The sequence below is a fragment of the Rhamphochromis longiceps genome, linkage group LG7 (assembly GCF_057381845.1).
Source record: "Rhamphochromis longiceps isolate RC_006_pf linkage group LG7, R_longiceps_female_GT1.1, whole genome shotgun sequence".
Classification (NCBI taxonomy): Eukaryota; Metazoa; Chordata; class Actinopteri; order Cichliformes; family Cichlidae; genus Rhamphochromis; species Rhamphochromis longiceps.
Window position 1 is genome coordinate 31,702,583 of NC_140563.1, and position 21,025 is coordinate 31,723,607.

General features: G+C 41.6%; 2 protein-coding genes and 1 long non-coding RNA gene across 6 annotated transcripts in view; 2 read left to right on the top strand and 1 right to left on the bottom strand.

Annotated features, from left to right (window-relative positions):
* dcc (DCC netrin 1 receptor) overlaps positions 1-21,025 on the top strand; it is a 372,740-nt gene that overhangs the window by 66,095 nt on the left and 285,620 nt on the right. The window lies entirely within an intron of this gene.
* LOC146665642 (uncharacterized) lies at positions 14,135-16,284 on the top strand. Of its 3 annotated transcripts, XM_085411179.1 has the most exons (7): positions 14,135-14,678; positions 14,851-15,027; positions 15,584-15,645; positions 15,722-15,784; positions 15,869-15,928; positions 16,011-16,142; positions 16,225-16,260. In XM_085411179.1, exons 1-7 carry the CDS (start codon positions 14,651-14,653, stop codon positions 16,243-16,245), a joined length of 543 nt encoding a protein of 180 aa, XP_085267305.1. In that variant the 5' UTR covers positions 14,135-14,650; the 3' UTR covers positions 16,246-16,260. The 3 variants fall into 3 exon arrangements, with proteins under 3 accessions (XP_085267305.1, XP_085267303.1, XP_085267304.1); XM_085411177.1 differs by having other exon boundaries at positions 16,011-16,284; XM_085411178.1 differs by having other exon boundaries at positions 14,135-15,027; positions 16,011-16,284.
* LOC146665643 (uncharacterized) lies at positions 16,149-17,788 on the bottom strand. Its single transcript, XR_014912401.1, has 3 exons — positions 17,150-17,788; positions 16,764-17,073; positions 16,149-16,683 (listed from the first exon to the last, which is right to left on the bottom strand). It is a non-coding gene; the product is annotated as an uncharacterized LOC146665643 (long non-coding RNA).

A 21,025-nucleotide genomic window follows, 5' to 3' on the forward strand; every position in this document is an offset into this window, starting at 1 on the left:
CCATGATGGAGACAAAGAGTCACCAATCTACCAACACCTCTGCAACTAAACCAAGCCACAAAAAATAAAGCTACAGTCTGTTATGTCAACTGTTAATTGATAAACCTAGTTACCTAACCAAAGAGCTGCATGTTGAACTTTTACTATGGCTGGAAACTCTTTAAATAAGCACTGGGCAGATGGATAAAGTGAAGCAGTTCACAACGTCAAGCTCAGCTATAGTCCTGTGGGATCATCTGATATCAGTGCCAGCACACATTGGCCATGCCATGCTGTTTAAGCTGCTTTAGCCTGCCTGCAGTTGCTGCAAGCTGCTTTGCAACCCCCCTCCTCTTCAGCTCCTCTTTTCATGAAATATACCTAATGCACCGACTGGAGTTTGCTTTGCTCTGTACAGGGGGTCTTGCTGCTTCTTTCCAAGCCTCTGGCTGTGCCCCCTTTAGTCATTTCATATAAGCACATTGTGGGAAAAGTCCCAGAAGAGAACCAAGCCATAAAATAGAAATCTTTTAACTACAGCAGTCATGACTGAACTGTTTATGAAAAATTCATGATGATCAGCAGTTTGTACTTATCAGTCTTACCATAAATGTCACGGCCGTTGGTGTTACTGCCACATCTAAGCCATTTGCACTGTCCACATCTTAATGTATCTGCTGTGGCTTTGGACATGATCCAAGCAACATTGGAAGAAGCTCCAGACTGGACGGGCTAATAGTTTTACATGCTGACATCAGGATTGTGCTCTGATAGCAGACTGCGTTGCTTTATTCGATTTTAATATCTAAAAAAACTTTATTGATAAGCTCTTATTGGATCTTTTGACTTGTATCCACTGTTTGAATGTCTTGCCTTTGATGCCACAGACACAAGCTAAGAAAAAGAAAGCCTTTGATAGCCATAGCAAACTTTCTTTAAAGTTCTAAAGTCAATAAAATGCAATATCTGCAGGAGAGTGGTGGAGGGTGGGGGGTGGAGTAAAATTAGAACTTGTGGCATTTTAAATGGTCAGACTTGGTGACCTTCAGGTAACATTAAATGTATTATGCATTCAGAACATATACTTATTAACATTAGCTCCACTGTTGCTGGTTTTTAATGTCAACTGTAGCAAAACCCCCTGGTCAGGAGGAAACACCATTTGTCCTCAGAAGACGTAGGACAGGGTTAATGAACATGTCATGGAGCAGTGGCAGAATGCGTGGCGAAAGCCCTACAATCCTTCAGCGCAGCCGAATGGCCTGGTTTAGCTGTGATAGTTAATTAAAAACCTTATTAATGTCATATTAGTGTCACTGCCATGCTTGTCTGGTAATTGGTGCCTAAAACACAATTAAAATTATGTTATTAACTGAGTGAAAGGAGCGAGATGCCTCAGTATGAAGTTATGTCTTTTGTTACACAGAGTGGTCCAACTGGGGGAAATACAAAGTGTACACTTTTAATACTCACCCTTGAATAAGTCAAAGTCATTTCCATTTATCTGCTGAAAAGTGTTCCTTCAAACATGAAAATGTCTTTTCCCTTCCTCTGATTCTGATTGACTAAACACATGGCAATCAAACGTCTTTCTCTTCTTCCATTAACCAAGTCACTCACCAATTCACTGCCATTTAATTCACATTATTTCTATTTTAGCTGAACCGAGTACCTTGTTGCAGAGGTCACATTCCTTCATCATTATTATCATCAAGAGCATTATCATTACACTGAGGCATCATCAGTACATTATCACTGGATTCTCTGGAGACCTTTAACGTTCTGCAGACTCCCTGCAGACAACAGATTTTACATGGTGTTTGTCTCTCATTCCTATGGACACAACTCACAGGCTGCAGGCTTTGGAACACAATACAGGGTGATTAATGCATGATATTGGCCATGCCACTTTTGTTTTCTTTGTAGTTAACAGTATAAATGGGGATCCTGCAGATGCATGATTTTTCTTTTGCTACACTTCTTTTGTTTATGCAAAGCCGGTTATAGTCAACATGCTGGTGTGTGAGTCAAAGCAGATATATGGACTGTAGCATGTTAACTGCAGTCTTTGGGGATGCTGAGCTCTTTTGTTGCTGAGCGGTGAACTTATAAGTTTCTCTTCTTCACTTTTTCAGCATCCATAAGCTCATCCAGGCTCCAAACTTGGTGGCTTCATCTTGACTGGTTGTAAATGCCTGCCTGCTAGCTCCATGTACCGTATTGGTCTGAATGTAAGATGACCCTGATTACAATACAACCCGATCCCCATTGTCCAATACCAGGGAATAGATAAGAAACATGTTATCAGACCAGTCTAAATGGGAAAGTTCCCCCCGACACACTAATACCATGAAAATCCTCTTTATCCTGGAAGCTTTTTCTGTGGTAACGATGAGAAATAGTTCTGTTTAGGCAGAAACTGGTGTGGCTTTTCCAATGCAATGAATTCAGATTGCATCTTTTCTTTAAACTTCTGATCACGACATCCTGTGACCCAAAAACAATTAAAAGATAGTAAGGCGTTGGGTGTTTTTGTCTGGTGAAAGTGAGCTGAAATAGTTTTCTGGTGGGAGTGAGTTTTCATTCCAGCTTGTCAGTTTGATGTTGTAAGGCCACTTCCCTTCTGTTTCTTAGTGTTTGCCTTCTCACCACGTCTTCAGTTTCCATGTTTTCTCCTGGTTCGTTTCTGTGTTGGTGTCCTCGATTTCACTTCACTTGCATGTTGGCAATTTCATTTCCTTGTATGCATCCTGCTGCTCTACTTCCCATCTTTGCCTCAGCATTTTTGCAATTCCCCGACCGTTACCAGCTGTGTTTCATTACCAATCAGCCTTCACTATATAGTTAGCCTTGCCTCTGCTTGTGTCTCTGTTCCTTTGGCAGTCTGTCCCCTTTGTACGCTAAGTTTTTCCCTGGTTCTCCTTTTTCTGCTCCTGCCGTGTCAAATTATTTCCATTTTAGACTCTAGTTGGATTCAGTCTTCAGTGCCCTTTGTTTTTTTGAACAGCAGTTTTATGTCTGTGTACATTAGACAAAATAATTATTTAATTTGAATATGTTTTAATATGCAGCTTTAATATGTTTGTCTGGAACAGGTCTCTCTTCCAAATGAGATATTGGGTCTCAATGGGACTACCTGTATAAATAAAGGTTAAATGAAAAATATATACACTTCAAAACTCATGTTTTATGTTTTATGTACCCACAAAACAACAGCCAATATCAGCTGAAACAAAAAGGTTTTTGTTTGCATGGAGCAAAGGATGATGTTGGGTGGCTTTGAGATGCATGTCTATAAAGTCTATCCACAGGAATAGATTTCCTTTGACACAACCACAATAATTTTCTAACCTTCATGCTTGCTGACCTGAATACAGCCGAAGTGAAAATTTGCCACTGTTTTTTGAACATTAGCCCATTCTTCACAAATCCTTACGTTTTAAATGGTGTGAACTATTTTAATGTACCAACATTACAGCTTTGTACAATCAGAGCACTGAAAAGTGGCAGTGATTACCTTTTCTGTAGACAGTAAGGGAACATACTTGCTGAATCACTTCACAATACGAGCACAACGAACAAAAGGTTTTTCAGCCTCAGTTCTTTTCATGTAAAAAGGTGCGGTGATGACTAAGAGGTTAACTACAGGGTCATTGTACCCACAACACTGGTGATGGTGTCATTCTGGAGGTCCATGTACTACAACTGAGGCATTTTTGTATTTAAAACAAATCGTTACCTCTGGAAGGTAAACAGGACATGTATTGCTTTGGTCTCATTTTGTGTTGTTTATTTTTAGAGGTGTCGTTGTTGGTTTTTAGACCAGATTCAGTAGAATCAATGTGACAGACTCATCGCTGGTTGGCGTTGTCTGTGTAAGGTTTCTGGGGTCACCTCTCAGAGATAAGGTGGGGAGTTTGGTCATTGTGATGGGGATCAGATTAGGAAAGAGCCAGTTGAGGTGGTTCAGCCTTTGCCTAGGAACACCGGGACACCTCCTAGGTGAGATGTTTGGGCATGTCCAACTGCCAGACTCATTCACACAGGAGTAATTATGTCTCTCAGCTGGCTCGGGAACACCTCAGTATTCTCCAGATTAGGTGGAGGAGGTGGCTGGAAAGAGAGAGGTGCAGGCTTTTCGGTTAGATTGTTGGCTCTGTGACACTGATTCAGACAGGTGGCAGAAAAAGGATTGAAGGTCAGACTTGGTGTATATTGGTGTTTCATGATTGAACACTGTCAATCATGTCTTAACTGTTTCCAAAAAGTGGACGGACATTCTGAAACCATTGCTGCCACTGTTTGCTGCCAAAACAAGCAATCCACAAGGTGAGTCATGTGGTTGGATCCTCAGTCAGGTGTAAGCTTTGACCACACATGTGACTTTTGGTTCAGATAAATTGCTGGAAAAACTTTTTGGATAAAGTAATAAAGAAGTGAAGACTACTAGTAACCACAACTAACATTTTTAAGGGTTCTTTGGTGCACAAAGGCAATCATGAAAATGTCTCTGGTTTACTGAAGCAGATGCTGCTGGGAAACAAATGAAATATACAATTTGGAGATGCATTTATTAAAATGATAAAACATATAATTTTGTTACAAATTTGATTTCTCTGTGCCCCCAGAGTTGGATGGTCAGCAAATGAGAGAGCAGTGGTCTTTATACACACACACACACACACACACACACACACACACACACACACACACACACACACACACACACACACACACTACAGGAACAGGATAAAGCTTGAAGGACGATCTCACAAACATAAAACTCCAGAGAGATTGTTTGATAGTGAGGTCTTCACATTGCTGACAGCTACTGTGCAGTCTACCCATAATCCCCTGCAGGTCTATAGCCAGCACTGGTGTGTTGACCCCTAAACGTATGCTGCAGGGTGTGTGTGTGAGAGTGTGTGTATTAATATTCAGTCTGCAGGCAGGGGAAGAGGAAAGGAAAGCACAGACGGATTAAAGTAAACTGCTCTGAGTTAAAGCAGAATAAATTAATTCAGAAAAAACATTTTTATTTTATTTTTTAACACATTGATTAGCTCAGATGGGTAGTAAAGTTATTCAGACCCATACATTAACAAGCTTGATGCATTAATTTTTTTTTGCCAAAAAATGTACTTTTTTTCCACTGTGTTTATAAAGATTAGAATTTAATTTCTTTAATAAAATCACATTTAAATAAATGTTAAAATGCAGTAACAATATAGGAAACCAATTACAATCAATGCATTGGAATAAATCCATATAAAAAGTCATTTAAAAGATTTTTCATTTTAATTTAAATCAATAACAGTAAAAGGAAGGAAAGACAAGAAAGAAAAATAGAGGCAGTGAAAGGAAAGATTTGAGGAAACAAGAGAACGAACGAGGAAAAGTGGGGATCTCTTCATCGCTCCCCAAGGCAACGCCCCTCCTCCATCTTCACGCTCCGCTGACACTGATTGACAGCCACCAACCCCCTACTCACACATGCACACCCACCGGTGACTAAACATGTACACTAAATATAAACCGAAAGCCTCTGGATGTTTGTTGAGGGGGCTTTTGGTTGCCTCTCTGGGCGCCTGTATTTGTGTTTGTCTGCCTGTGTTGTAGAGTCTGAAAGTATCTGAAAACCTCACTGTGGATTTATTTTTGTGGAACATCGTTAGCTGTTTACAGACAGTTAACAGCATGTTCCTACTTATAGTCAAGTTCAGGGTGTTTGCCGTTTACTCTAAAACAGGATTCATTGGAGAAATTCCAATAGTCAACAACCTGGAAGATGATACATGTTGTTTGGCTTTATTGTCCACAATCAAGCCTTTTTGCAGTATCTGAGGTGACAGCAGATAGTTGGCCGGATCAGTAGATGATTATTTGGATTTTAATTTAATTTAGGATTTTTGCTGAAATCCTAAATTTTAGCATTCTTTATAAGGAAAACAAGATTGAGATAAAATTATTAGTTTTTTGAATTCAGTTTTTGCTACAGTGCACCTGAACTTGATGATTCATGATTTGGTTCAGGTAGAGCCAAGATGACGGAAAGACTCAAAAATAACTTGTAATAATTTTTCCAATCGTAAAACTAAGAGGTGTCATTAACCCTCAACTTTTGGTGGAATCCGGCAGAAAAGTCACTTGGCTGTTCTTCAACTCCCCATTGCTCTCTCCATGGCAACTGTGCAGGGTTATACTTGAGTCCGTTACCACTTGGACCTTTTTGTTAGCGCCATCTGTGCCAACAGAGATCCTACAGTGAAAGGTGCAGGCCAGCATGGACTGTATGTTGCTCTGATATTTAGGGATGGGTATCGAAAACCGGTTCTTGTTGAGAACCGGTTCCCACTGTTTCAATTCCTTGGAATCGTTTGCCACTTTTAAAAACGATTCCCGATAAGATTCCAGTCGCCCCAAATGACGTCATCACGTTGAGTAGCGTCTTTTACCCAGTAGGAAACACGGCGCCTGAGCGGCACAAACGCTCAAAAGTTTGGTTACACTTTATGAGAAAGGATGACAACAGGGCAACGTGCAATACTTGCAAAGTAGAGATTTCATCAAAGGGAGGAAACACTACGAATATGCAAAAGCATTTGCTCAAAAAACACGCAATTGCTTTCAACGAATGTCGTGTTTTTGATCCGCTCCGGACTAGCGAAGCTCAACCCAGCAGCAGCGGTAGCGTTTCCACGTCCTCTCCCGTTAATACTGCAGGTAACTAATCAATTAGCATTGCATATTATGTTAGCGCGATTTACCTTATTACAAAACCTGCTATTACTGTGTGTTGCATTTAGATAACCATGATGAGAGAGACAGAGTCTGGCTGGCTCAGATGCTGGCAGTTCTCGCTGCAGTCTACCGGTAGCGTCTCCTTTCAGGCCAGGATAGACGAATGTCACCGAGCAGTGACTAAGTTTGTGGTCAAAGGCTTGCACCCATTTGCCACAGCAGATGCCCCCGATTTCACTTTGGTAAGTGAATGTGTTTAATTGTAGGCAGGACATTACTGGATATTCTTGTGTAATTGCTACAGAATAATTTATGTTAAACTTTGTTATTGCTACAGGAGAATATTTATTTTATTATTTTACATATACATTTTTTTTCCTGGGGACCCTGTGACACCCCATTGAAGAGCCGTAGGCTGTGGATCTCTTAAGATCTCACTGTTTGGTTTGTAAGGCCATGTTACTCCTAAATTTCTATCTTGTTCAAAGAGAAGATATAAAACACAGTTCTAAGCTAATCGACTTTAGTGTTCTCTTTTTTTTAAAAAAAAAGAATCGATAAGAGAATCGATAAGGAATCGAATCGTTAAACAGAATCGAAAATGGAATCGGAATCGTTAAAATCTTATCAATACCCATCCCTACTGATATTTGAGGTAATGGAAAATAGGATTTAAAAAAAAACACCATAATGATCTCTAACAAAAAATAATCTTGATTGTGTTTTTTGCCACCAGAGCAGCACTGTTTCATTCTTCATTGTTCTTGAGGAGCACAGGTATTAGATTGCTAAACCCTAAATGCTTTCCGAACCCATTCTTAATCCTAGATTTGATCTCAATCAATGAAGAAGTCTCTGTATGTGCTTTCCATTTACTTCCTGATTGTATGGGCCCAATACAGTGCACTTGCAAGCAGTGTTTGAACAAAATAAAATATACAGCAGATACACAGACATTTTCTTATATTCTTTTTTCTTTCTGTATGACGGCATAGAGATTGGGTATCCCCAATATGGTTATTTCAGACACAGAAGCCCCACCAACCTCCTGTCAAAATAAAAGAAAGTGGGAAGGAGCTAAAAGATGTAGTAGGAATACTGCACTAAGGCCAAATATTAGATAAAGAAGGCTTATTCTGACCTCTGAATCATGCAAAGTTTCTTTAGTAAAATCCAAGAATAAAAATATGGAGCTGACATTTAAATAAATCGGTTTTAAGGAAACATTTGGTGACAACTGGAGGGCAGTGATGATGACAAGTTGCATCGCAAAAGGGACAAGTAAAAATCCTAAATCTCCTCTAATACTAAAAAACAAAGCAAAAAACCCCTGGGCAACAAGTGTTAAAGTAAATATCAAAACAGATCCAATGATGTGGTTTTCTGTATGCACTGCAAATTTGAATTTGCTTAACAAACCAGTTTAATGGTTTTGAATAAGCACTTGGAGTACAGTGAAGTGCTTTGTCAGCTTTGATGGTGTAGATTTGTATTCTTTACATTTTATCCCCCCCAAAAATGGGCGATCAGTGAGTGGAATTTGATTTCCATGTGTCATGTGAAGGCTGTGTACAGGCAGGAGTGGTAGTAGGAGGACCCAATGTGCAGACACTCGTAGGCAGATTTATTGCTAGAACTAGCAAAACTGGGAATACAAATACTAAACTGAAAACAACAATAACCTGACCTGGCAACCGGACAGAACACAGCACCATGAGGGTATGAGAGTAGATCATAACACAGACACAGAGAAACACAGGGCTTAAATACACAGAGGGAGCAATCAGGGAATGGGTAACAGGAGGGAAACACAGCTGGGGCAAATCAGGCCTAACGAGACAAAGGAAGCAAAACCAGATGCATTTACATGAGACACAGACTTTCAAAGTAAAACAGGAAACACAACACAGAGATGCGAACTTGACAAGGGGATACAGCTGACAGGGGAGACAGAGCAACTAGAGAACACAGAGACATAAACCATAAGACAGAACTCTAACAAAGAAACCAAAGACTAGAAATGATAAATAATATAATAAACTCAAAACCCTGGGTCAACGACCCAGGCATCCTAACACCATGTACATTATTCTCCTGCAGTTCTTCTCTTGTTACGTTAATGACGAGTGAGAAAATGACTACAGGACAGGCAGCTGTCCGAGTATTTCAGTTTCAGTTATTTGCCTTCAAATGGTTGTGCTGATGTAAAGTGAATAAATTAATCTGTGTCACCGCAATCAGTTATAATTGTGTCCAGTAGTTTTCTCATCAGACATCTGACTAATAGGCTCTATTATTATGTGAGTAATGTAATGATGTAGCTGTGATGTAGAAATTGGATAAGGATGATTAGATGAATGAATTCCATACTGAAGCAATAATGAGACCTTTTTAAAATTTGTATCAAGTAAATTGTCTCTGAGGTAGCAATAATAATATGATGGTAAGAATAACTGATTAGTCATTACATTAATACTAATCCAAAGGTGATTTCTAATGTTATTTTTTAATATTATTTAATTTTTAAAAATCATCATAATCATTAGCTGTAGCCCTACATGTTATTTCCAGGGCCGACAACTAATACTGGGAAGGTTTTACTGGTACCAGTGGACATTTCCACAGCAGGTAACACTTCAGAATCCTTCTCAAGACTTCCTGTTTGATGGGCCAGTCAAATTCAAATAATCAAAATCCATCTTTTTCTCTTCACATGGACTCTTTGCCAGTGTGCAACTAAAGCTGCTGCGACATAATAGACCGAGGTTTCGAAGCATACTACAAATGGAAACCAGAAAGCTTCAACCTTTAAATGTCAGAGTTAAAAACCTTGTAAAAATTAATGCTATTAATTCTCCAGTCTTTTTATATTTCCTGTTGCTTGTAGCACCTGTTTTCCTGGTTTTAGAAATTTGGGAACACAGAAAACCATATATTAACACAAAAGCCCAGGGTCTATGACACTACAGAACATTGGGGTTTTGCTGTAAGTGGATAAACTTGTGCCTCCATAACAAACACTTCTAATGTCACCTTCTGAACTTGTTGTTATGTCTGCTGACTATAAACTGCCAACACCTGCGTCTGACGTCTCTGAGCTCTTTGAACGCAGAGGTCCTACTTTCATCATGGCTCTCTATGAAATTGCACCAAAAACCTGTGCTGTGATTGGTCCTTTTTGAATGTCAAGGAGCTTCTGCGGTGTGAGTGAAGGGGCTCTTGACCATGTGAGAGAACATGTTGGATAAAAGGCTGATTGTGGGTAATCAACGTGTTTGATTCCCTCATTAGCAATGCCTGCGTTATCCCCCATTTCTTTGGTGGCCTCGATCTGCACGCCAGGTCAACATGCTATTGACCTTTGACCTTAAATTGCACCCTGTTAAATTTCTTTTTACACCTACACGTACACACCCAGCCTTTGTTCCGGGGGTCACACTGTTGACCCCCAGTTGCCAGACGCTCCCTGTTTGTTTCCTGCTTCAATACACAACTCACACATGCTGGGCTATTGTGTGTGTGTGTGTGTGTGTGTGTGTGTGTGTGTGTGTGTGTGTGTGTGTGTGTGTGTGGGAGGAGGAGGAGGTCTGAGGGTGATGACTGATGATGGTGAAGAAAGAGGCTCCCTCTGTCTGTTAACACCCATAAACTAGCAATCTGTCACCCTTACACCGTGTGTGTGTGTGTGTGTCTCATGCTGGCCGGTCGCTGCTTCGTCTCGAGGGACGGCAGTTGGAAAGCCTGTGGCTTCTGTCTTGATTGGTCACGGATGTCACACACATACACAGACACACACATGCACACAAAGAGGCATGCTGTGTGCGGTGACAGGGTTGCGGTGTCCTCACAGCAGCAGATGTGTCTGAGCTTTGATGAGTCTTCAGTGTCTGTCGGGCAACAAAAGTCCTCACTTTCAGTCAAATCAACGTTCTTATTACAAAGAATAAACATCAGCTGATTGAGCTCACTACACAAAGATCCAGAAAGGAGAATATCCTAATATTAATAATGAGGGAGAAAAAACAATCCTTTCATTAAAATGACAAAAAACCCAATGGCTGCAATAATGCTGCTCAGTTGTTAAAGTGGCTGTTTAAATGTTCTGTGATAAATACTAATCAATTTTATGTCAAACGGTCTGGGAACAATACATTTCAATATAAGTCTAGCCAACAAAATTCCTTTTTTCCCAGCTTGTCATTATATCCCTTTTTGTGCATGTTTTGAAATATTTAGACAGTACATGTGATACCCTTATTAAACTTATTGCACTTCATCACCATGGGCAGTCTCCAGGTGACAAGTGTAATAGTTACACTTTTTTACAATTTTTAGTCAACAGACAGTTGATGTGGCTCAAGTCATGCATAGAAACGGAAACAGATTGTTTGTCACGTTCGTAGTTTTGTCTAATGGGACCAACTAATGATTCAAAGAACATAGTGGCCATTTTTACGATAGCTATCTTGAATTTGTAAATTACTCATGTTTTTTATCAAAAGAGTGATGATTAAAAAAAGTGCCAGTTGTGTTTTTTGTATCCCTTTGCAAGGTTTTCAGTAGAATGTCACATTACCTTCTGCAGTGTCACATTGGAAGTAGGACGAACTCTTCCTCAAAGTAACCTTGCTGCCTCCACATAATTTTATTCTAATAACATCATGTTACAAAGTTACAAATGATCTTAGGCTGAACCAGCGTATTCCTTTTTACAGTGATTGCAACTTCTGCAGCACCCATAAGAAACACCAGCATAAGTGGTACTCAAGACAAGGTATTAAGCCTTAAACATAGGGAATAAAAAAATGTCTGCGATGCATAATTGAGTCAAGGTTAGTTATTTGTGATAAGTGGATGAGAAATCAACAGATAAAACTGCCGTTAGCCAGCATTTTGTATGTTTGATGAATGTGTCTATATGAGAAGCTTATGTCCCCATTCTTTATCTGACATGCTCAGCTCTGATTCATCACGGTCGAGCCGGGTGTGGGCAGATATACTCTGAAACATATGCCTTCAGGATAGTGGGTGTGTGCATCACACTGGGAGGCAAATTGTAAAGTGCTGTATAAATGCAGCCATTAACGCAGAAAGTTTAATCTTCAGGCTCGCTTTTAGTGTTCCATATGGCAGGGTCAAAGCCTCTATCTGGTAAAACACATTTTCACATGCTGTACCGTGCTCTACGTGACTCATAAATGGATATGTGAAACAGGAAATGACCCTTTAATGCACCTGAACCTTAAATTTGCTTATTTCTCACAGGTGTAATCAAATATATACAAACAACAACAGAGGCTAAAATTAATGTGCAAGGAAATGGAAAAAATGCCCAGAAGGGTTTAGTGATTGCCTAAATTACATGCATAAATATAGAAAAAGAACAGCAAGGTTACACTTTTATTAACCAAAACAAAATTAATAAGCACAAGAAAACAGAAGCACAGGCTCTTAAAGTATTAAAACATTAAATAGTACTCAAGGCAACCACAACCTTTTTTTTTTTATGCGTATTATACCATGTATTTACCTGTACTGTGGGTGGATGCTGTACAAACAATTTCATATGTTTACATAACCAGCTTCGTACAATCCATTTTTACACTGAGACTGGACTCCTCATTGGACACAGTAATTATGAATGGAGGGAAAAGGAGGTGATATAATTCTACGGGGTTAAACACCGACGCTCTGTCAGGTGCTGCTTGTGTCACAGATCAACACACAGGATGTCCCACCACCATTGTAGCCTGGTGGCGGCAGTGGCGTGTCTAGCAAATTTTTGTTGGGGGGGCCAGGTAGGGGCACAGATTTGGAGAAGGGTGGCAGATTTAATTGGCAGATAATGTTTAAAAAAAAAATTCTACCAACCCTTAACCATAATTCAATAATCCTATAAACCTAATAACCAAATGCACTTTTAACTCTTATTAGAATGAGATTTTAACCACTACGGTGCAAAGTTTTTAGATACTGCGTTGATAAAGTACAAGAGATACAATCAGTGCTTTGTCAGTGTTTACTCAGCATTCAAGGACATCAATATTTGCATAGTATTTTTACTGACATATACTGCACATATGTTTTGGGCAAAAACATTTTTGAATATTAAAATACGAACATTTGTAGCAAACAATTGACAAATTAGCCAATGCCAATGCAAAACTTTATCTGCCTGTTAAAAAAAGAAGATAATCTTCTCACAAACTGGTGTTTGATTTTGAAACAGGAAAAAAGTGGAGAAACAACTGAAAAGACTAATATTTGAATAAAACCTGAAAGCAAGTAAATACTTTCTATGCTGCCTTATGGTAAACTTTGGTAATATTGATAAAGAACAACACTGGCTGATGATGAAATACATTCAGCTGGCATGGTGACACTGCCAGTATAACCTGCAGGGCTGGACTGGGACAGAAAATCGGGCATTTTGACTACAGACCGACCCACCAGGTATTAAAGCCATAAAGCCTTTGAATGAAAACAAACCCTGTTGTGACAGTGATGTACAGTCTTGTTGGTATATGTATGATTTCTATACATTTTACGTCAGATAAAAACTTTGGTTGTAAGATTTAGATAATTATTTAATAAAAACTAGATATTTTAAATGAGAATAAGAAAGAAAAGTATTTCTTTGTGCCCCCTTTCCCTGTTAATGCCCTACCTGGCCCCCTGGCAAAACTTTGCTAGACCCGCCCCTGCACAGTTACCAGCTGTCAGCTACATAAAAAAGGATCCTGGTGGGTGGTCTTCACGTTTCCCTCTCACCAGATATCCAAACCGACATCATGACCAGCAGGTTTACAGCTGTGGCTCCAGCAAACATCAGCTGATACTAGAAATTAATATTAAATAAATTCTAACAACAGCCGATCAAGCTTAAACGTGCTGCTGTTGTTTAGCGCAACATCTGCTGGTTTCATCTTTCTGGCGCAAAGTGGGCGATAAACAAACAAGAGAGAAAAGCCGATCAGCTGATCATCGATCAGTTTCATGATTGAAGTAGCAACAGGAGAGGCAGGATGAGAGAAGAGGCAGCTGTGCAGCGTAAAGACAGAATAAATCCAGCTTTGTGTCTTTTTTCCATTCTAGCTGAAGTTCGGGACAAACTGCGTCTCTTCTCAACTCAATACGAAACGTGTAATATTTTCTCTGATTGAGGGACCATTCCATTTTTTTAAGGAGCCGTTGGCAACTCTACTAACCTTATGAATAAAATAAAGTTCACTATCAGTAACATCATAGCAACCGAACAGCTGTATAAAAACTCCAAGCTGGCTAGAACGCAGTATGAGTTATTGCAACTGACAGTAAAAAGTCAGCAACATGAAAATAAACTCCACCTAAACTTAGTTCATATCTGACCCAGATAGACTGCAGGGCCCTGTTTCAGGAAGCCGGTTTAGAAAACTCAGAGTGAAAAACGATACGCAGGGTTGAGTAACCCCGAACTGTCCAACTCGGAATATTCGGTTTCAGAAAGGCTGATAACAATTAGTTCAGTCAACGCGGAGTTGCTACAACCCCAAGTTAAGCACGCGCACGAGGATACATAAAGCCCCGATCAGTGGAGCACAGATTAAGCGAGTCACCATGGAGACGGAGGGAAAGAAGGCGCGGTCGACGTATTTCACAGCGCTCGAGGCGGAAATTCTGATGGCAGCATATGCCGACAGCATGCACATCATGCAGAAAAAAAGTAACACAGCCGCAGCTGCAAAGGAAAGGGAGCATGCATGGCAAAACATAGCCGACAGAGTCAATGCGTGAGTGTTAATTTAAACATTGATCTAGGGATTTCCACCCATATAACACGTTATTTTATCATATGTCATTCTATTTATTATGTTATACATTTTATTTTGTGATGTGATGTGAGCGCAGGTGCAACCCAACAGGCCCCAAACGTTCCTGGCAGCAAGTAAAAATGAAGTATAAAAACATAGTCCAAACAGGTAAGGTGTAATTGTATTATGAGCCATAGTGCTTGGTCTGTGTGTCCTATGTAAATCAATTGCAGTTAGAGGCTACAGTAATATACCACCTGTAAGCACATATTGAAATTATCTGAGCACATCACAAGTACACATTTGCCTACTCTGTATGCCCAAATGTGTGCCGTCACAGCCAACAGAAAAAAAGCGGAGGCCCGAAAAACAGGTGGGGGTCCTCCACCACCACCACCCACAGAGGCTGAGCAGTTGGCCCTCAGCCAAAACAGTGGGCGCCCTGTGGCTGAAGGCATCTCTGCGGGGACATCCTCTGTGGCAACAACCCCACAAGACACAAGTGCCTACATAAGGGGTAAATCCAAAACAATACATGGCGTGCATACATCCATTCTGCACAGTCACCTTGACCAAAATGAACTATGTCGTAGTGAAGTTACTGTCCTACTGACAGAGAATGACAGTCATCAAACAGTTAGGTGAATAAACAACACTGAGACACTTGGAAACTGTTAACGTGCTGCACGGGTGAGGGCCCAGGGAGAGACTCACACACACCGAGCTGCAGTGGTACGTCTTTATTATGAGCATAGCAGTGTCCTTTAATTTTGCATACATGCGTGTGTGTGTGTTAACCTCCCACAGGGTGAGCTCCCTGTTCCCAGAGACAGAGCGAGTAGTACATTCCATACCTTTCCCAATAAGTGTAACATATGAACATATACCTCAATGCAACATAAAGCTCATAAAAGCGTTTCCACCCTGACACCTACTGATTTTGCCTTCCCTCAGTGTCGGTTGTCTCTGAGAGCATACTGACAATGAGGTGTATGGTGATTGGTATGTCTGGTAATTGCCATTTGCGCCCACATAAGTCATGAGTGACCTGTATGAACCCCATATTCTTCCAGTTGACGGTGATGGTGTACTGCATCTGGTGCAGCCCCCTGTTGAGCCAGACCGACATGCAGTTGTGAGTACTCGTAATACTCCACAGACTACATGTGTCAACAGTAGAACAGCAATGTTGTTAAATGTCTCCACCACAGGCACATGATGACGAAACAGTGACAGCTGCTACAGAGGAGGCCGCAACAGAGCCACACTATGAGGTATACAGTGTACAGTGGAAAATATAACAACTGACGACAATGTGGTACTATGATGACACCATGGACTTACTATGTCCCCGGCAGAGTGATGCTGGAAATGAAGAGGAAGAGGGTCCAGCCACTCCTACAACGAACCTTTCCACAGTGGGTTGTTCAGCACTGATTTACAACCAACCTAAGTAGGCATGTACTATGGATGCCAATGCTATGTCCCTTGTTGCAATAGCTCCCTGTGAAGCAGCTGTATAAGACATATCTGGCCAGGAAGATAAGAAAGTGCGACATGGAAATGGTGCACCTCCAGCTGCAGATCCAAAAGTCGAAGCTGGAGATTGTACTGCTGGAACAACAGTTAAGGGTGGGTGGAGTGATCATAGATGGACGAATCATGTCAGTGTTTGTACAACATACTAATATACGCATTTATTCTTTGTGTACAGGACATACAGGGTGACCAATAAAGGCAGTTGACCACAGTATCTGTGTATTTGTCTTGTAACATGTTGGGTTGACGGGTCACAGGAAATGGTTGTGGCATATGGTGTCTCTGACTGCTCTTCCATCCTGTACGTTCGTGGGTGGGTCAGGATGTTCATCGTGTGGATCACTGCTGTTGTCTGGTTCAGCTGGACACTGTTCACCTCTAATCGTGGCAATGTTGTGTAGGATCACACATGCCACAATGATGTCACATGCCCTTTCTGGGGTGACCCTGAGTCCACGAAGGCACTGGAACCGGGCCTTGAGCATTCCGATGGTCATTTCAACTCTGGCCCGTGTCCTGCAATGGGCCAGATTATAACGCTGCTGTGGGCCCGGTTCAGGGTCAGGGTAAGGGGTGAGCAAATAGGGTAGACATGGGTACCCCCTATCACCAAGCAGGTGGCCAGTGAACTCTCCTAGGACAGAAGAATACATGTCAGTGCAAACGTCCCTGTGGCAATTGGTCTCTGTATATTTCACAGTTACTTCGACCCACCATGTCCAAATTTGGTGCTCAGTGTACATTCCCGGAAGATTCGTGAGTCATGTACAGAGCCTGGCCACTTGGCTTCCACATTTGTGATGATGTTGGCAGCATCACATATGATGTGCCCAGTGCAGAGAACACATATTAGCATCCATTACCATGATGCCATCACTTGTTGGTGTGAAATGCTACAGGGAATTATGTACCTGTACATTGATGCTGTGGACGGACTTCCTGTTCACATAGTCTCCTTCATTTGCTGAGGGTGCAATGATTGGGATGTGGGTGCCATCTATACAGCCAATCACGCCTGGGAACCCTGGAAATTTATGTACCATTTGAGTGGTAGTTCACGTATCACCACATCATGCATTGAGTTTTGTTCATCCTGATACCTGCAATTTTGTGGCATCCCTCTTTGATGAATCTTGTGGGTCTGTGACCGGGGAACACCACAAACGAGTACAGGAGACGTTTCAGTGCTACTGTAACATTCCTGACTGCCCGACAGACGGTAGCCTTGGAAACGTGCTCAGCGTCACCGATATTGTACAGAAAGCTCCCGTTTGCAAAGAAACGGAGTGCGGTACAAAGAATATGTAATGGACTGAGCGCATGTCCGCGATGTGTCACATGCGCAATATATGGCCTGAGGATGTTATCCAAATAACTTATTGATTGTGCTGAGACACGGTAACGTTCGCACAGGAAATCATCAGGTAATGATAAGATGTCCATACGCGCTCTGATCACTCTCTCCCGGCGGAGAGCTCTGCGGAGAATTTGGGCTTCAAGATCTACTGGCTCTTCAAGGAAGGGACACGCCATGTCTGACACTTCCTGCTGTCAGGTTTCCGACAAAGAGGCGGGGTCAGTCAGGGTTAGTTGTAGTAAACCTGCTAGGGGGCAGGTTAGCTTCACGGCGTGTGTCGTCATAGTGACTCACTGAGGCTTCAGCTGAACTCGCTTTGTGAAACCGAAAACCCAGAGTTTTCGTTAACTCAGGGTATACTTACTCAGTTTTTCCACTAAACCGGCTTCCTGAAACAGGGCCCAGGTCATAACTTCTTACCTGAAGTTCAGTTCACCTGACACTCGGACTGGCGGCTGCCTCGGGGCTCTCCTCCTGCCTCCCCTTCCCTCATCCACCTGCTGGCCTCTGTGGAAGCCCCGCCATAGCCACCACCAAACAACGGAGTTATTTCTACACATCGACCTGCATCTGGCCAATCCACCACCTCTCATTGTTCATGCCGTTACAAAAAAAATAAAAAATAAGTCAAATAAGCCCGATGGCCAGTCCAGCTATGTTAACCTGCAACCAAATCTGCAGCTCCATACAGCAATGTTACGACTTAGATTACATCTTATAACTCATAACTCTTATGTTAGCTGCCCTCTGTAGCATACTGTCTGAAATATTCCACGGCTGCAATAATTCTTTAAGTGTTATTTTTCCTTGGTATTCTAATTTCGCCGAAGTTTACTAAACTCAACAAACTTAATATTACTTACCGGGACATTTATTCTGTCCTCATTTTCTTTCACCGAAAAATTGTTTCCTGCAGTGCCGTCTTTCGTGCTTGGCTCTCCTACCTTTGCTAACGTGATGCACATAGCGCAGAAGCCGATGCTGCATTCACTTACACTCGGATATCTGAGCGTCACCGTGAAAACATAATCGGACATTTGATATTTGATTGAATTTTATTGTTTTGCCTTTGGGGTGGCACCTGGGGTGGCCAGTCTGGTTGGGGGGATGGCCTGTGCCCCCCCAGGCCACCCCGCTGGACACGCCATTGGGTGGCGGGACATCCATTGTAGCATTGTATCAATTTTTTTTTACACATTGACAGTGTTAAGTCAAATTGTTGAATGTTGTCATTGTGTTTCTTAAATTTGTAAAGTCTTAGTTCAAGCAGTAGGATCAAAGAGATTCCTTTGGCTGGAGAGGTGGTCAGGATCAATTTGGTGCTGGGGGAGGCTGACGTGGGTTTTATTGTAGATACAGTACATCCTATCTCAAAGTTTCTTGTGTTGTAAGCTTCCTGCTTTTATGAGCCTTTTGGTGAGCAGAAGGTCACACAAACGCACCCCCATGACACACACACACACACACACACACATAGTTCCTTGTCTTAAAACCATTGGGGGGTTTTACGGTGGGAGGTCCTTGTGCTGTGATGTGTATTGTAACTGTCATGTCAATAAAAAGGCTACGAGGAGAGCTGCTCTTTGAAGGATTTGGGCTAGAGACAGGTGATGAGCATTATGCTCCACCGCCTGGTTCTGACCAACCTCTCCCTCGCTAGCGAGTAAAAGACCGGTTGAAGATGTTCTGTCTTGTTTTTTGTTCTTCATGAGGAATAAGTCTCTAAACTAGCGGGGCCTGTGGAAACACAGACCCAACAGACAGGTTTAGGACTAACCTAAACCTATCAATATAGATGGATTAATTATAGTCACAGTCACAATTATTGTCACGGTCTGGCTGGCAGACCGTGGGGAGATGGGGAAGTAGGACCCAAACGCCGGACTCTTCAGTGCAACAGTGTTCATTTACAAGGTGGTGAAGTAAACAACAATAAATCCCCAGTTTCCCAGACTCCCGTGTAGTGTCTTCTTCCCAAAAGTCCCCGTGTAGTGCTCTCTGCCCCAGTGTCCCTGCACTCCCCGTGCTCACTGCTCCTTCTTGTCCCACACTCCTCCTGAGGGGAAAACAATAGAGGCAGCCGTTACAACTTATCCCAGCAGGCATACACTCACACTTGACTTGACTTGCTTGAAGACTGACGTGTAGTCAAACGCAATAATCCAGCATCGGTGGTAGCTCCATCGCTCATCTAAATAGCTCCCCCGACGAGCCCAGATGAGGAGCAGGTGTGCGGCCAGGACTTCGGGTGTGGCCAGCCCTCAAGTTAGACCACGCCCCCAGGGCTGAAGGTGCCTGTAACTTGGCCACAGCAGAAAGGCAATACACACACATACCTGCCTACATACAGATGTGCACAGGGGCAGTGCAGACAACACACCTAATAATAATAATAATAATAATAATAATAATAACAACAACAACAACAACAGTCATCATCCCCACTGCCCACGGACCCCGAGTCCCCAGAGCCGGGTCCATGACAATTATAGTCACTCAGACTAAGACTAACCAAAATTATTTAATTTGAGGCTAATATTTTTCAAAATCAACTTTTTTTTTAATAACATTCATGCGATGAGTGGTGACTGAGAGACTCTTTCCACTATTCCCTTAACTCACTGCATCATGGTAAAGATGGCAAAGGACACCTCAGAACAATAGAAAATACGGTATCTGTACTAATGGGATTGAGTGGTTTCACAGTATAGTCAGGTTGTCAGGTTGGAGCGGTGGGTAAACACAACACTGGACTTAACCCAGGAGTCTGCTGCTCTCTGTTTATTTTACCAATCACTGCTCCATAGCCTCATAGGACTGCTGTTTATGTATTTATCTTTGACCATGACTGTATCACAACCTGAAACACATATTGTAACCATGGCAAAGAAACTTTACTGTATGTCACTTTTGAAACATGACAAAATAGTACATCTATCATCTTCCTTTTTTGGCCCTTAAACTTGATCAAACAGATATGTGACACATTCAGTCATTTATATCAGTGATACACCATGACACTATCTGTTGGAGTATGCCTGCCACGAGACCTCTGAAGGTTTCTACAGATGCCATTGCTTTTGTATACCGTGTTCTCAAGATGTTCTTAACAGATCCTTTTAGGTCCTGTAGGTTGCGCTTTGGTTCTCAAACACCTTGTTTGAGTGTTGCTGTTTTTTTGGTTTATTCCATTTTGGACACTAAACATTGCTGAGCAAGACAACCCTACAAAAATGTCACCTGCATCACTTGTGAAAAAAAAGGCATGATGCTAATATTTAGGGGAACCATACCTTCTATTTCTGACCAAGTTGACAAAGCTGACTATAAAAGCCTGTTTGGGTTGTTTATCTCATTTTCCTTGCATTCTGTTTTTTAGTATGTCCCTTATCTCTCACACCTTGAAATGTGGCGTTATTCTGTGAGCAGTCAGAATGTTTTGGCTTGTTGATATATAGTATAAGTGTCTATATTAATAATGAATGTGTTTCAAGTTAACCTGACTTTTAGGTTTGCGGTATTTGCTCTAGGTTACTGCTTTCATGTTGTAAAGCAGTTACACACAGTTTGTTTTAATATTGTTCCTGAAATATTTATGCTGTGCTTTTGCAGCCTGGCT

Bases quoted from the DNA above. Each gene is read 5' to 3' on its own strand.
- LOC146665642 (XM_085411177.1), top strand. From the start codon at position 14,651: ATGAAGTATAAAAACATAGTCCAAACAG. The intron at 15,028-15,583 runs GTAAATCCAAAA...ATATTCTTCCAG, and splicing joins CACAAGTGCCTACATAAGGG to TTGACGGTGATGGTGTACTG. The intron at 15,646-15,721 runs GTGAGTACTCGT...TCTCCACCACAG, and splicing joins AGCCAGACCGACATGCAGTT to GCACATGATGACGAAACAGT.